The 11,843-nt window shown below is 53.7% G+C and overlaps 1 protein-coding gene and 1 non-coding gene across 3 annotated transcripts; both read right to left on the reverse strand.

Moving 5' to 3' along the window:
- Nucleotides 1-201: 201 nt before the first annotated feature.
- LOC122939865 (chromosome partition protein Smc-like) lies at nt 202-4,537 on the reverse strand. 2 transcript variants are annotated; one of them, XM_044296061.1, is made up of 3 exons: nt 4,153-4,537; nt 1,737-1,868; nt 202-313 (listed from the first exon to the last, which is right to left on the reverse strand). In XM_044296061.1, the coding sequence occupies exons 1-3, from the start codon at nt 4,502-4,504 to the stop codon at nt 270-272; spliced, it is 528 nt and encodes a 175-aa protein (XP_044151996.1). In that variant the 5' UTR covers nt 4,505-4,537; the 3' UTR covers nt 202-269. The 2 variants fall into 2 exon arrangements, with proteins under 2 accessions (XP_044151996.1, XP_044151995.1); XM_044296060.1 differs by having other exon boundaries at nt 222-1,329.
- An 824-nt stretch (nt 4,538-5,361) lies between these two features.
- LOC122942629 lies at nt 5,362-5,480 on the reverse strand. Its single transcript, XR_006390603.1, has one exon. It is a non-coding gene; the product is annotated as a 5S ribosomal RNA (ribosomal RNA).
- Between the last annotated feature and the right edge of the window lie 6,363 nt (nt 5,481-11,843).

The raw sequence follows: 11,843 nt of genomic DNA on the forward strand, positions 1-11,843 counted from the left end.
ATAATATGGGATTATTGCCTATGTTAAAGACCTGAAAAGTTGGTGTGCAGGACTTGATAGAGTTAATTCCTGACATAGAGGCATAAATAGACACCGGCACTTACCTTTGTAGAGCTCCTGACGAAGCCTCCAGGCGAAACCCGGGTCGGGCAGTGATATTTCAGATGACTTTATACGCTGATTTCTAGCAGTGCTGTTGTAAGTATAACAAATCCTTTATCTTTGACATATTCACGGGTACTGCACTATGTTGCTGATCTTTTGAAGGGTCACCGCTGTCCTGTGAAGTTTCGGTCGGCAGTGTGGCGTGTGCCTGTGGGGAAGTTTCAGCATGGGATATGATTTAACTGCGCTTTCCTTCTACAAGGCGTTTCCAAACTACATCTCCTTTGAAGCGCGGCCCTGGACTTTGGTTTATTGATTGCATGTGATAAGGAGGTTGGATCGACTCCTATTCTCAGGACTGCAGACAACTGACAAACCTCACACAAACTCCTGTCTCTCTGCCTGAAAAAAAGACACTAAGCCAAATTTTTGTGGGTGAAAGGTCGGTCACAGCTTTATTCTTATTCATTATTTTAGACTCAATACTTTAAGAATAGCCATCAACTATAAACTGCCCGGCCCAAAACCGGTCCCCGGAGTGCTAGAAGCGCTATGCCACACCAAACATTGGTGCGCAAGTCCGCCTTCCCCTCTGTTGTAACTCTTGTAATCCTCCGACCTCCACGGAGGAGCCCGTGTACCTCTACAAGGCGCTCCGACCCCCACCCAGCAAAAACAAGGCTTGCTCAACCCCATCCTGCAGGCCAGAGAGGAAAATATCTAAGCCAATATCATTGAGGTGCACACCATCGGGCCGCATCAAACGCTGGTTGTCACCCTCCAGCTGGTAGTGGCGAATAACTCCTCCTCCCCGGGATCGAACAAAACGGGATATTCTAGCATACCTTCCGGCCCTCTCAATTGAACCGGAATTCCTCGCACCCTGCCAAGTGACCCTGGGGATCATCTCAGACCATACAATAACCACTTCGCAAAGAAAGTAGGAATTCTTTCCAAATCTGCTCTAATGAGGGTAATGAGCTCTGCTACTTTCAGCAAGCAGAGGTCATTACCCCCAGCGTGGATCACCAGGATCACAGGGGAGCGTGCCAACATGCTGAGGGGAACTGTTTCCGGCAAAACCTGCGACCAGCGAAGGCCCACGACAAATGACTTCCACATTCCGGAAACCCAGGCTCCGACCGCCGGGTCTTTAGTCAGCTCTCTGACCAGCCCAGAACAGGTATGAATGCCCCACAAAACAGACCGTGGGTTGAGGGGAATCTGCAAGAAAATTAAAGCAAGTCAGGGCGGACATAAGACACAAAACAATTAGACTTCCAGCGACCAATACGTTGCACTTCAGCATCAGGTAACCCCGCCCACCGTCGCCGCGCCAATCCTGAAAGAATGTGACCCGTAATCCGCCGCCCGGCAACCGAGGACAGTTAGGCAGCGCCAGAAAACCGAGCAAAGGGCCTGTCGGACTAAGAAAAATTTGGTGACGTCCGCCCAACCCAATAACCTAAAATAAAAGCTAACCCCGGCTAAGCGGCGTTGGATAACGGCCGCAAAAACGCCTGCTTCCCTTGCCTGCAAAATAAAGTCGATGGTAACGCGCAGCCGATCTGACACAGAGGAATGGACCGGATGGGTCCCTGCTAGCGCTACCCAGCCAACCCAGGCCTTACCATAACCTGTCCAGGTCCTAGGAGCCACTGAGGCTCTGATGAGAGGCATCAATCGCTCAGCGGGATGTCCCAGAGATGGGCAGGGCACGTGGAGCCCTCCGATGAAGCTGCTGGCACTAGGGTCCAGAACTCCTGCCAATGAAAGCGAGAAAGCGCATCAGCAGCGCTGTTAATGATACCTGGAACATAAGAGGCACGAAAATAAATATTATCTTGTAAACATCTTAACACCAGGTGGTGCAACAACGCCAAAACCGGGGGAGATGAGGAAGACAACCAGTTAACGCAATGAACCACAGACATTATCCGTCCAAAAACATACCCGCCTATTTTGTAGCGATGGTCCCCATAATTTAAATGGCCACTATAATGGGAAAAAGTTCCAACAAAGTAATATTGGAACAAAGGCCCACCGCGTGCCACTCCGGAGGCCAGGGAGATGCGCACCACTGCGTACCTAGGATGGCACCAAAACCGACAGAACCCGCCGCGTCGGTAAACAGGGACAGGTCGTGGCTGGAAATTTCGGGAAGCTGCCAGCATGCATGGCCGTTGTAAGAAAGCAGAAAACTGCGCCACACCTGAAGGTCCCGTTTAAGCTTGCGCGTTAAGCGTATGTGGTGACGCGGGATAGTGATGCCCCACGTCACCAAGGACAAACGCCTGGAAAAGACTCTGCCCATCGGCATGACATGGCAAGCAAAAACAAGGAGTCCCAGTAGGGACTGCAATTGCTTGAGCGTGACAGATTTAACAAAGCAAAAACCTTCAATAAGTGCTCACAGCTTGGCAAGCTTATAACTGGGGAGCGGGAAAACCATGGCCAGGGAATCTATTTCAATGCCTAAGAACACAATGTTGGTGGAAGGGCCTACCGTTTTATCAGGGGACAGGGGGGCCCTGAATCTAGCCATTAGGAAACAGAAAGTGTCTAACATTTGGGGGAATCACCTAGAGCTATGAATAAGAAGTCATCTAAATAATGGATTATGGAACTAGAACCCGTCTCAAACCTGACGACCCATTCTAAGAAAGAACTGAACAATTCAAAGAAGTAACAAGACATCGCGCATCCCATGGGCAGCCGGGTGTCATAATAGTAGCAATTATCCACCATGCAGCCTAGCAGATGGTAGCAATCCGGGTGCACCGGGAGCAGGTGGAAGGCGGACTCAATGTCCAACTTCGACAATAAAGCACCCCGGCCTGCCGCTCTCAGTAAAGAGACTGCCCTGTCAAAGGAAACATAGGAGACTGTAGCGTCCTCCTTAGAAATACCGTCGTTAACAGACTCGCCTTTGGGGAAGGACAAATGATGGATAAGTCTAAAACTGCCAGGTTCCCGCTTCGGTACCAGGCCCAATGGAGAAACCCGGATATTATCAAAAGGAGGGGTGAAAAAGGGGCCAACTATTCTACCTAACTCAACCTCCTTCCGAATTTTAGACCGCAAAACCTCCGGTTACCGGGAGGCAGACGGAAGGTTGGCCACCCAGCTAGGGCGCCAGGATAACTGAAAAGGGATGAAAAAACCTAAGCAAAAGCTAAGCTCAGCGGAAGCCCTTTTATTGGGGTACAGCTCTAACCACGGGGACATCACTGCTACGCTCACTGGGCTCTTTTGCGGTAGAGGAAGCGTTGGGTCTGGCCGGCTGCTGTCTAGGGCATCGAATGGCCGCATGACATCCCCCGCAGGCGGAACACTCATGTTTGAATTTACATAGGGAGAAGAACCTACAGTGGCCTTCGTTATACAGCCAGCAGGATCCTGGCCTGCGGATTGACACAGGCCCCTGACCGCTGGAAGTGAGGCCAGGGGCTGCTGACTGAAAGGGCACAGATTTTTGTGACAGCATCAGTTGCAACCAGAGGTCTGTGGATTTGACACCCCAACCAATATCCGGTTGAAGCGCCAATCGCCTACGAAACTCCTCGTCGTAGCGCCACCAGGCGTAACCGCCGTAGGACTTATAGGCGCTATAAACGGATTCCAAATACAGAAATAATTCACCGCAGAGCTCCGGGTGCTTCTGTGCCATGACATGACCTAAGACCGAGAAGGCCTGTAGCCAATTACCCATGGTGCATGCCACCTTGGGCCAGCCATCGATGAACCTGTCTGAATTGGGGAGACGCTCTTTATCTACAGTATGCTGGTCTACAGTAACTAATGACCAGATGTCTATGTATTGGTTAGACCAAATTTTCTCCTTAGTGTCCATGTCCAAGTGCGCCCCCGAAGGAGACAGGCCGCAAAATAGCGATTCTTTATGATTACCTGCCCTAGGCGGGGCAGCAGGAGGGGGCTTACCTGCAGCAGCATTACTCCCGTCCAAATGCGACAATAAAGATTTAAGTATCGGGACCAACTGAGGATCCAAAGCGGCCCCCCAAGCCCCCGTAAAATTCAACTCACCGGTAGTAGAAGGACCTGCAGGTTCCACTGGAGCGAATGGAGGATTCGGATCCTGAACCGCGCTGGCCCAGCTGGCCCCGCGAGAAGCCCGTGCAGCTGATGAATGGGCACCCCTTCTGCGTTGTGAATGAGACCTGCCAGCGGTATCACTACAGGAGCTGACCTCCGATGATGAAGGTGACCGCCAGCGAGACGATCTGGAGCGAGCACTTCTGTGGGACCGCCGCGCAGACCGTGAACGATGACGGGAACAACGTGGATGACATGCTGCCGACCTGCGCCGATAACAGCGGTCGGATACATCAGGTGAGTTTGAAGATGAGCACCTTCTGGAATTGGGGCATTCCCCCATATGCGCAATAGGGGCAGAGACCCCAGTAGGGGGCCCTAAATGTGCCATAAGCGATGACAAAGTGGTGAGATTGGCTACAATAAAGTCAGGCAGGGTGGCCTGGGTGGGATTGGGGGGTTGGTTTGGCAAGGGCATTAGTGCAACTGTTGGCACTCCCAGGAGCCTGTACCTCGGTAGAGGGGGCATCCCTCGGCTCATCTGCAGATGACACATTTGAATTTCTTTTACCCATTATTCCTGGGGTGACAGTCTGCAGCAGGGAGCCAAGGAGAGAGGAGGTTGCCTGCCAGGGAGCAGGAAACTGCTGAGAACTGGAGGGGGGCGGAGCCACATACCACGCTGCCGGAAGCCCTGACTGCACTCCGGCAAGCGCTCTGGAGACATCGCTACCCCGCTCAGTAACACGAGTAAGAGCAGCAGTATACCTGGGCACTTAGTGCCAGAGCCGGAGTGGGGGCAGATATCACAGCAGATGTGGGTACACTAGCAGTGTTACTAGGCACTAGCTCTGGCAAGGGGACAGAGGAAGCTCGGGGGTTAATGAAAGAAGCAGGGGGCGGGAGACCAGAAGTGCTGCAGGCTGAGCTGATAACCCTCCTGCAAACACCTGGAGGCTGCGCCCCTCGCTTTGAAACTTTCACTTGTGAGGGAGGAAGAGCTAAGTCTGGCTGGGGCTCTAGTACGCCGTTTAGGGCGGTCAGAAACTAAAGAGTCCCCTGCTGGCATAGCAGGAGGGGGCTCCTGCAAGCCAGCAATGAGAGATGATAGGAAAGCTGGGTTTTCCTGGACTCTAGCAGCAAGGGCTGCTAGAAGGGCTCTGTTGTCGGCCATACCTCCAGAGGTGCCGGAGATTAAGAGCCCTACAGCACCTGGTATTCCCAGGCGGTCTCCCATCCAAGTACTAACCAGGCCCGACCCTGCTTAGCTTCCGAGATCAGATGAGATCGGGCGTGTTCAGGGTGGTGTGGCAGTAGGCAAACTACATCTCCTTTGAAGCGCGGCCCTGGACTTTGGTTTATTGATTGCATGTGATAAGGAGGTTGGATCGACTCCTATTCTCAGGAATGCTGCTTAGTTTGCGACTTTGACACATAGAACTATTTATTTTTCTTTGCTACATTTGTATCCAGGCATTAACTATAGTCATTGGTGGCGCAGTGGCCACAGCCCCTCCCTTCTACTCCTCTCTGTTCTCATTGGTGGCCAGGGTCAGCCGCACACAGAGGGGGGGGGGGAGAGGGGGAGGGCATGTGGTGTATTCTGGGGACGTGAGGGGGGCATGTGGTGTATTCTGGGGACGTGAGTGGGGCATGTGTTGTATTCTGGGGACATGGGGGGGTCAATCTGTGAGGGGGGCATGTGGTGTATTCTGGGGACATGGGGGGGTCAATCTGTGAGGGGGCATGTGGTGTATTCTGGGGACATGTGGGGGTCAATCTGTGAGGGGGGCATGTGGTGTATTCTGGCGACATGGGGGTGCAGATCTATGGGGGGGCATGTGGTGTTCTGGGGTTATGAGGGGGGGCATGTGGTGTATTCTGGCGACATGGGGGGGCATGTGGTGTATTCTGGTGACATGAGGGTACAGATCTATGGGGGGGATATGTAGTGTGTTCTGGCGACATGAGGGTGCAGATCTATGGGGGGGCATGTGGTGTATTCTGGCGACATGAGGGTGCAGATCTATGGGGGGGCATGTGGTGTATTCTGGGGCCATGTGGATGTAGGTCTGTGAGGGGGGTTATGAGGGGGGGTCAATCTGTGAGGGGGGGCATGTGGTGTATTCTGGCGCCATGAGGGTGCAGATCTATGGTGGGGTCAATCTGTGAGGGGGGCATGTGGTGTATTCTGGAGACATGAGGGTGCAGATCTATGGGGGGGCATGTGGTGTATTCTGGGGCCATGTGGATGTAGGTCTGTGAGGGGGGTTATGAGGGGGGGTCAATCTGTGAGGGGGGGCATGTGGTGTATTCTGGCGCCATGAGGGTGCAGATCTATGGGGGGGTCAATCTGTGAGGGGGGCATGTGGTGTATTCTGGGGACATGGGGGGGTCAATCTGTGAGGGGGCATGTGGTGTATTCTGGGGACATGGGGGGGTCAATCTGTGAGGGGGGGCAGGTGGTGTATTCTGGGGACATGGGGGGTCAATCTGAGAGGGGGGCATGTGGTGTATTCTGGGGACATGGGGGGTCAATCTGTGAGGGGGGGCATGTGGTGTATTCTGGGGACATGGGGGGGTCAATCTGTGAGGGGGGCATGTGGTGTATTCTGGCGCCATGAGGGTGCAGATCTATGGGGGGGTCAATCTGTGAGAGGGGGGCATGTGGTATATTTTGGGGACATGGAGGGGTCAATCTGTGAGTGGGGGCATGTGGTGTATTCTGGGGACATGGGGGGGTCAATCTGTGAGGGGGGCATGTGGTGTATTCTGGGGACATGGGGGGGTCAATCTTTGAGGGGGGCATGTGGTGTATTCTGGGGACATGAGGGTGCAGATCTATGGGGGGGGGGCATGTGGTGTATTCTGGCGCCATGAGGGTGCAGAGCTATGGGGGGGGGGTCAATCTGTGAGGGGGGGGCATGTGGTATACTTTGGGGACATGGGGGGGTCAATCTGTGAGTGGGGGCATGTGGTGTATTCTGGGGACATGAGGGTGCAGATCTATGGGGTGGGGGGGCATGTGGTGTATTCTGGGGCCATGTGGGTGTAGGTCTTTAAGGGGGGTTATGTGGGGTCAATCTGTGAGGGGGGGGATGTGGTGTATTCTGGGGCCATGAGGGTGCAGATCTATTGGGGGGGGGGGCATGTGGTGTATTCTGTCGCCATGAGGGTGCAGATTTATGGGGGGGTCAATCTGTAAGGGGGGCATGTGGTGTATTCTGGGGCCATGAGGGTGCAGATCTATGGGGGGGGGGGCATGTGGTGTATTCTGGGGTCATTAGGGTGAAGATCTATGGGGGGTTATGGGGAGGTCAATCTGTGAGGGGGGTGGGTGTGGTGTAGGTGTGGTGTATTCTGGTGCCATGTGGGTGTAGGTCTGTGAGGGGGGGTCAATCTGTGAGGGGGGCATGTGGGTGTATTCTGGGGACATGAGGGTCCAGATCTCTGTGTGGGGGGGGGGGGGGGGCGGCAATCTCTGAGGGAGGGCATGTGGTGTATTCTGGGGCCATGAGGGTGCAGATCTATGGTGGGGGGGGGCATGTGGTGTATTCTGGGGCCACGAGGGTGCAGATCTATGGGGGGGGGGCATGTGGTGTATTTTGGGGCCATGAGGGTGCAGATCTATGGGGGGGGCATGTGGTGTATTCTGGGGCCATGAGGGTGCAGATCTATGGGGGGGGGGGCATGTGGTGTATTCTGGGGCCATGAGGGTGCAGATCTATGGGGGGGGGGCATGTGGTGTATTTTGGGGCCATGAGGGTGCAGATCTATGGGGGTGGGGGGGGCATGTGGTGTATTCTGGGGCCATGAGGGTGCAGATCTATGGGGGGGGGGCATGTGGTGTATTCTGGGGTCATTAGGGTGAAGATTTATGGGGAGGTCAATCTGTGAGGGGGGCATGTGGTGTATTCTGGGGACATGGGGGGGTCAATCTTTGAGGGGGGCATGTGGTGTATTCTGGGGCCATGAGGGTGCAGATCTATGGTGGGGGGGGGCATGTGGTGTATTCTGGGGCCACGAGGGTGCAGATCTATGGGGGGGGGCATGTGGTGTATTTTGGGGCCATGAGGGTGCAGATCTATGGGGGGGGCATGTGGTGTATTCTGGGGCCATGAGGGTGCAGATCTATGGGGGGGGGGCATGTGGTGTATTCTGGGGCCATGAGGGTGCAGATCTATGGGGGGGGGGCATGTGGTGTATTTTGGGGCCATGAGGGTGCAGATCTATGGGGGGGGGGGCATGTGGTGTATTCTGGGGCCATGAGGGTGCAGATCTATGGGGGGGGGGCATGTGGTGTATTCTGGGGTCATTAGGGTGAAGATTTATGGGGAGGTCAATCTGTGAGGGGGGCATGTGGTGTATTCTGGGGCCATTAGGGTGAAGATCTATGGGGGGCTTTTGGGGAGGTCAATCTGTGAGGGGGGGGTGGGTGTGGTGTATTCTGGGGACATGAGGATGCAGATCTGTGGGAGGGGGGCTTTATGGGGTGCATTAGAGAGGGGGCAGATCAATAAGGGGGGTGAGTAAGCCTCTGTGTATGGGGCTGGGTGTATCCTGGTTTCTGTGAAGCCTCCATGTTCTTCTCTTGTAGCTGGTGTGTGGTAACATTGATGTGTATTCACCCAATAGATTTTGTTCTTGAGAGCAGAGGGGTTGCCATCCAGCAGAGCCGGAGGAGCCGAGCACACCAGTGCCCACTGCTGCACAGTCTGATAGCAGGAAGGATGCTGTATGCACCACTACAAACTATATTTAAGGGGTTGTTGTGTCGCTGTCATGTCTCGGGGGCAGTCAGTAAACAGAATCTGTCCTAAAGACACAGCAGGATTGTGTCAGAAGAGCTGAAGTCCCGTGTAGGGCTGCAACGATTAATCGATAACTGGATTCGTTGCCGACGAATCCGGTTATCGAATAATTGTCCGATTCGTTGCTATGCAGGCGGGCGGTTTACTTTAATCACTGCATCTTTTTATTTTACCTTACAATGACGCTCCAGTAACTGGCAGAGCGGACGGCGGCATAACGTCACTTACTCATGTGACGCGCCTGCTCTGCCTCCTTCATAAAGTGGGCGGAGCAGGTGCGTCACATGAGTGACGTTACGCCGCTGTCCGCTCTGCCTGTTACTGGAGTGTCATTGTAAGGTACAATAAAGATGCAGTGATTAGTCTGCTGTGAGCAGCGGGGCCGGGGCTGCTATGGGGAGGGGGATCTGTGTATGGCACTGCTATGGGGAGGGGGGGATTGGTCTATGGCACTGCTATGGGGAGGGGGGGGAGGATCAGTCTATGGCACTGCTATGGGGAGGGAGGGAATCAGTCTATGGCACTGCTATGGGGAGGGGGGGAATCAGTCTATGGCACTGCTATGGGGAGGGGGGGGGGGGAATCAGTCTATGGCACTGCTATGGGGAGGGGGGATAGGTCTATGGCACTGCTATGGGGAGGGGGGGATAGGTCTATGGCACTGCTATGGGGAGGGGGGGTCGGTCTATGGCACTGTTATGGGGAGGGGGGGTCTGTCTATGGCACTGCTATGGGGAGGGGGGGGTCGGTCTATGGCACTGCTATGGGGAGGGGGGGGTCGGTCTATGGCACTGCTATGGGGAGGGGGGGTCGGTCTATGGCACTGCTATGGGGAGGGATCGGTCTATGGCACTGCTATGGGGAGGGGGGGTGGTCTATGGCACTGCTATGGGGAGGGGGGGTGGTCTATGGCACTGCTATGGGGAGGGGGGGATCGGTCTATGGCACTGCTATGGGGAGGGGGGATCGGTCTATGGCACTGCTATGGGGAGGGGGGATCGGTCTATGGCACTGCTATGGGGAGGGGGGGGATCGGTCTATGGCACTGCTATGGGGAGGGGGGATTGGTCTATGGCACCTTGTATGGGGAGGGGGATCTGTGCACTGTTATGCCCATATGTGTCGTCCACAGATCCCCCCCCCTCTTCTCCATAACTGTGTCGTCCATAGATCCCCCCCTCTTCTCCATAACTGTGTCGTCCACAGATCCCCCCACTCCATAATGGTGTCGTCCACAGATTTACCCCCCCCCCCCTCTTCATAATGGTGTCGTCCACAGATCCCCCCCCTCTCCATAATAGTGTCGTCCACAGATCCCCCCCCCCTCTTCTCCATAACTGTGTCATCCACAGATCCCCCCCCTCTCCATAATGGTGTCGTCCACAGATTCCCCCCCCCCCCCTGTTTTAAAACTTCATGTCATCTGCTGTGGAGAGATGGTGACTCTCCCTGCACCATGCTGCTGTATGAGAGGGAGCGGAGTCCATTCAGGCCCTGCATCAGACGGAGGACAGGGAGCCTGAAACTGGACCTCTGGCCGCCCTACTTTACCTGCTGAAGTAGCAAACAGCCTGAAAGTTTATTACAGGCCAGATAACGTCTGTCCTTTTGGAGAGCGCACACAGACAGGTGAACTGATAAGCAGAAGGACAGACAGGCCAATGTGTGGGGGGCCAAGTTCAGATGACTTAGTAGAAAGGTATGAGATGCTGTCAAATGCTCTATCCTAGGTGAATCAGTGTACTCTATACTACGGTATCAGTAAAGCCGCTAAGAGAGACACTCAGTTAGAAAGCCCTAATGGAGTCCGGCATTTACAGGATACCAGAGCATGGTACAGCAAGGCTACCTAAGCAATAACTACTCTTCAGCCCGCTCAACACGTTTCTGTGTCCATTGGGCCAGACACTTCGTCAGGAGCAGGGCAGAGAGTAGAGAAGTAGTATCTAAATAGGCGCCGGGGGTAGAACGCTGCACATGTCTATGTGCAGCGCATCGGCACTATGGAGGCCGTGTGCGCCTGCCGGATTCTGCTCCATATATACTGCTGCCCTAGTGGAGGGGGAGGAGAAGGCGCTGTCCACTTGGACCAATGAGGGTGAAGTGGGCGTGGCTATGGCAATGACACAGCAGTTTTTCCAGTAACAAACAGGTTTTCAAAAATAACTAGGCCCACTACTGGCCTACAGGGGTACAGGTGAATCCCCAGGTGGGCCCTTGAACAAAGTCGGCCCCTAGACTCCCACCCCCTGCACATGTCACACATAACACATTAGACTTACTGCACTACATATAGACAGTGCACAGCACCTCATCCAGCCTAAGTTCATATGACAAATGGAACTGGGTAGATTATTTAAGAAAATACCCAGTTTATTTTATTGATGCAATCTGGTGGCCGAGATGAGTTGTAGGTTCAGATGCCACCAGACAGTAACCTCTTTTCATCAATCATCGTGTAGTGCCTTGCTGCTGTCTGCTACTGTGTAAGGAGGTAATATTGAATGCACCCATACAGTAAACCCCCAAAATTAATTTTACTGGTGGGTCCTACGCATTCCAGTCTGACACTGATAACAACAGAGCTAAACCAGACATTTAAAAGGTGAGTCAGTCTCACCTTTTCCCTTCAAAACATGCTATTCTTCAAACCATATGGCAGCTGTCGAAAATTACCAGCTTTTCATTCAAAGTCCCAAAAGTCTCTCAGTATTTATTAACCCTTTCCACAGAACCTCGCAAATAAACTGCAAATGAATAGGATACATATCACAACATACATATAAAATGTTGGTAACAAACACTTTATTAATAACGGTTTCTCACTTTTTTTTCTCTTTGATGTTGGGTGGCTGAAAATAGACAACCACA

The sequence above is a fragment of the Bufo gargarizans genome, chromosome 6 (assembly GCF_014858855.1).
Source record: "Bufo gargarizans isolate SCDJY-AF-19 chromosome 6, ASM1485885v1, whole genome shotgun sequence".
NCBI lineage: Eukaryota > Metazoa > Chordata > Amphibia > Anura > Bufonidae > Bufo > Bufo gargarizans.

Coding starts and splice junctions, on each gene's coding strand:
- LOC122939865 (XM_044296060.1), bottom strand. CDS start 4,504: ATGGGGGAATGCCCCAATTCCAGAAGGTGCTCATCTTCAAACTCACCT. Junction 1,869..4,152: donor TGCAGGTCCTTCTACTACCG/GTGAGTTGAATT, acceptor TTTCATTGGCAG/GAGTTCTGGACCCTAGTGCC. Junction 1,330..1,736: donor TAGGACCTGGACAGGTTATG/GTAAGGCCTGGG, acceptor ATTTTCTTGCAG/ATTCCCCTCAACCCACGGTC.